Source organism: Penaeus monodon, chromosome 3 (assembly GCF_015228065.2).
Source record: "Penaeus monodon isolate SGIC_2016 chromosome 3, NSTDA_Pmon_1, whole genome shotgun sequence".
NCBI classification, from domain to species: Eukaryota; Metazoa; Arthropoda; class Malacostraca; order Decapoda; family Penaeidae; genus Penaeus; species Penaeus monodon.
Window position 1 is genome coordinate 18,719,464 of NC_051388.1, and position 4,237 is coordinate 18,723,700.

At 38.2% G+C, this 4,237-nt stretch overlaps 1 protein-coding gene across 1 annotated transcript in view; it reads right to left on the bottom strand.

Annotated features, from left to right (window-relative positions):
- LOC119592965 (putative RNA-binding protein Luc7-like 1) overlaps positions 1-1,818 on the bottom strand; it is a 24,325-nt gene extending 22,507 nt beyond the window's left edge. The window contains exon 1 of the mRNA XM_037941855.1: positions 1,607-1,818. Within this exon, the coding sequence (XP_037797783.1) occupies positions 1,607-1,667 (61 nt within the window). The 5' untranslated portion in view covers positions 1,668-1,818. The remainder of the gene's footprint in view (positions 1-1,606) is intronic.
- Between the last annotated feature and the right edge of the window lie 2,419 nt (positions 1,819-4,237).

Consider the following 4,237-nt stretch of genomic DNA (forward strand, 5'->3'; position numbering starts at 1 on the left):
CAAAACATACATGGTGGTTCATTTACCACTCGTCAATTACCGAGGCCATGACATTGCTAGAATGGACTACCAAACCTTAACCCTTTCCCACCTGGTGGCTTGTAAATTTATGCTATGGCAAGCCTGGATTATATTTCGGGCAGCATGTCTATATATGCCATGGTGCACCGGTCCTGTTTTCCAAGGCATGAGTACTCACGCCGCACATGCTATGGTGCCGACATGATTTCCCAGCTGCGGGGCCCATGCCACTACAAATACAACCTGGGAGAGGGCTTTCATTTTGGGAAACCACCTGGCGACTTTGGGTTAACTCTCACTTCCAAGTCTAGGAATGTTGTGGCTTCTGTTCTTCACACTCTGCTAAAGGAATACGCATCTCAACCATGTGGATTCTGGCAAGATGGTACTTGCGGTCCTTCCTAGCAAGTTATTGACAAATACAGAACCAGTCCAAGCAAAGAGATAACATGTTGCTAACACTAAACTGCTTTCAAATTAAGTTTTATTTAGTTGTAATAATACTGGCTATGTTCTATCTAAACCCACCTAAAACTTCCATTAATTCATAATGGAAAGCTAACAGTCTATAGTGGTACTGTGTTGAACAATCCCAATCTGCATGCGTGCCACTGCTCTAGCAAAGGCCAACAAACACCCAACACATTCAGGTATCTACTTGGATTGATTATAATTTGACAATAAATATCTAAGAAAAGCTATTTTGTCATAATGTCCAAGATTGAAGTTTGTTGGTCTTTGCCAGAGTACCAACAGGTACACAGGCCACAATCTGTGTTCCCTAAAGAGACTCATTTAACCACACTTATTTCCCCCTCCCCCCCATTTTTAATTAATCTGTACAGTCTAATAAAAAACATTAAAGTTAGGAGAATATTTTATCTAACAGACTTGGAATCAGCAGTCCAAACTCCTTGAAATTCTTTTACAACAGGCATCCAAACAAAGCTACAATCATCTACAAGACCTATCCTTGCAACTGAAGATATACCTAATCAAATATGTTCCATAAACATCTACCAAAAAAACATTTCGTCTTAATAAATTCTAAATAACCTATCATCATCCCACCAAAATAACCCATAGGCATGTTTCAAAGCATAGTTTGATCTCGGTTGTCACATGTGAGATCACAAAAAAAAGTTGACGCAATAGTAGAGTGAATAAATTCTTGACCATGAACAAAATACAACAGAGCTGCTTCAATACTGCAATCCAAATAACTAAAAGAAGAGAGGGAGGGAGAGAAAGGGAGAGAGAGAGAGAGAGAACTAAATGGTGGTCCGATTTAGCCTCGTCACCTTTATAATGGCAGTCTCGTATTGTCTCGTCTTTATGCGACTCCCGGCCATATTTCATTTATATATCTCGCCGTACCATCTTTTAAGTGATTACTGTACATCTCTCAAATCACGAGTTCCAAAGAAAGGAAGCTGAAATCTCCAGAAAAAGGAACAGAGCTGCGTGGTGGTTAATCCTCGCCATTGTCGTCCCACAGCGCCACCATCATCATCACTTTCTACCAAAATCACACACAAAAAAGAATGCCATTCTCCGTTCTAACACGTATCGCCTCTCTACTAACCATTTCTGGACGTCCCCATCAGCTGGTCCAGCATCGCACGCATCTGGTCATGCGCCGACATGTTGCAGGCGTTGAGAGTCGGACCCAGAAAGCAAGGAAAAAGCCACGCAGGGAAGCCTTGTGGAGAACCTCCTCCGCCTCGCCGCCGACGCTCGAGCTCCTCCCGTGGCCGCTCGCTCGCTCGCCGCCCGGGCCTCCCGTCGGTCGATCCGCCCCGCGACCCACAATGCCCCGCCCGGACACGTGAACGCGCGGCGCTAACTTTGATTTGGGTCCGGGGCTTCTATGCTCCGGCGTCCCCTGGGGGTGGGGAACACGCCGGGTCAGGCCGTCGGAGGGGGTCACGCCAAGATGAAATGGTTAGGATTGTCCTGCGCGGTGTTTCACGAGAAGATTGTTATTATCAGCGGTATGAGTTATTATTAGAATTATCTCCGGATTTACTTGTATTAAAACATTTTTGTTAACCCTGTTTACGCTTACTGTATCAGTACACCCACAACAGTAAAATTCTATACTAAATTACCTTATGAACCTTCCAACACGTTCCTTTTAGAAATATTACTATTACCCAGACGCCTCAGGTCACGTGTTTTCCTCTGCTAGAAGAACGCGGTATTAGTTTTTGGATTTCATTACGGATCGTGTATTTATGGTCGATTTAGTATTTTCTCCATATGTAACTCTAGTAATGCTAGTTGATACATTCAGCTTCAAAGTTGCTTTATGATCACGATGATTAATTTTTGATGTTATTAATATATCCTCTAGCCTGTTTCAATAATGTTAATAATACATTGTTATTTTGTATTAATGATTTTAAGTCGTGATGCGGATTATGTAATTGTTTTATTTCAGAATATTTCCAAAGTGTATATATGTTTAATTCAATTGTATTGCACAAACTATGCTTTTCAGATTTATCTCTTACATTTAATCTGTGTCAGAGTATATTACATACGCTATCTGTTCTCGCGGAAGTCGTGATTTGAATCATAAATCTCCCACTAATATCACTGATAACTAATATTAATGATTTTTTTTCTTTATTCTTTACAACTATCACCCACCGCGAGGGTACCATTTCTGGTAATGATTTGTTAATACGACTAAATGTTTACCAGTGCAACACTCATTTCCGTTTTCCACAGCAAATGCCATCTTCTTCCTAAAATTCTGTTTGCCCTTGTTCTATTGCATACAGGGAACGATACATCACATGTGTGTCCATGAACACGGGTATTCATCTATACTGCATATTAATAATTGGTTGATTTATGTATTGACCTCAAAGATAAAAGGCATTTGTGGACTGACTAACGCCCTACTTTCCTGGACGACGCAATGATTTTTAGTTATCCGTTTTCTTATCACACAAATGCGTGCTTTTCTTTTTTTCTCTCTCTCTTAAATAAAGAACAAAAATGTGGAGATCAGAGAGAATTAATCACGTTTGTCATTTTTATGGTAAAGCTATAAGTCAAGCCTGAGCTTAACGTCAATAGTCAGCTTAACCATTTAATGCATTTGATGAGAATCATGACGGAGTTTATCCGGGTTAAGAGGGACTCCACTCAACTGCGTTGAGACAAACACTCTCTTACTGATGCGCACTGCCTGACGTATTAAGTGCGTATTGGAAGAGAGACAGAAAAAATATGTCTCAGCATATTTTTAAGACATTTGTATTTTTTCATCAATAAAAGAGTGATGTTTTCTTTGCACAAATAAATATTTCATGATCTGAATGCACGACTCAGCTCTTGCGACATCCGATGCTGGCAAAACAACGCCAGACTTTGCATCAAGGCCAACGCTCATGGCAAGAGGAGTGAAAAATGGGAAAGAAAAAAAACTTTTCAGTTTTTTCCAATTTTATTATGAAAAAACTGCATTTACAGAAAAACGTGTGTCCGTTTTCACTTGCATTCGAATTATACTTGGAATTAAAAATTATCTTGAATGTGTTTTCCGTCACGTCATATTTGTAAACGTTGCTTCGGCGTGAATAGTGTTGCCCATGAGGTGGGTGTGGCTTAAACTTCCAAAGCATTTGGAAAGGTTTTTAACGTTTATTTAGTGTTTTGCTCCTTTGGATGAAAAAGCTAAATTTTTTGGTGTGCGTGCTTGCCTTTGAAAATTCTTGTTGTTATCTGCTGCTTCTGTAATTCCTTTTTATTTCCCCGTATAATTCTCTTCTTCCGTGCATGTCAGCCTATTATCTAGATTTTCGAATTCAGTCATTTATCAATCGCTTTTTTATATCTAATCATTTATCAAGCTGTCAGTACGTTTATTCATATATGTCTAACAGTCCACCTGTGAACCTCCTTTCTTCATCAATGCGTCTCCTTAATTATGAATGTTACATTGTGTATAATCTTTTTACTTTTTTTTTTATGATTCTTTTTTTCACGCAAAACGCTATCAGTACATACATAAAATTACATAACATTACAATACATATATATATACATATATACATAATATAATATATATACATATATCATAATATATACATAATATTATATACTATAATATACATATACATATAATATATATATTATATATAAATATAATAATAAATATATTATAATGTAATATTTTTAATTAATTTATATAAATATTAAA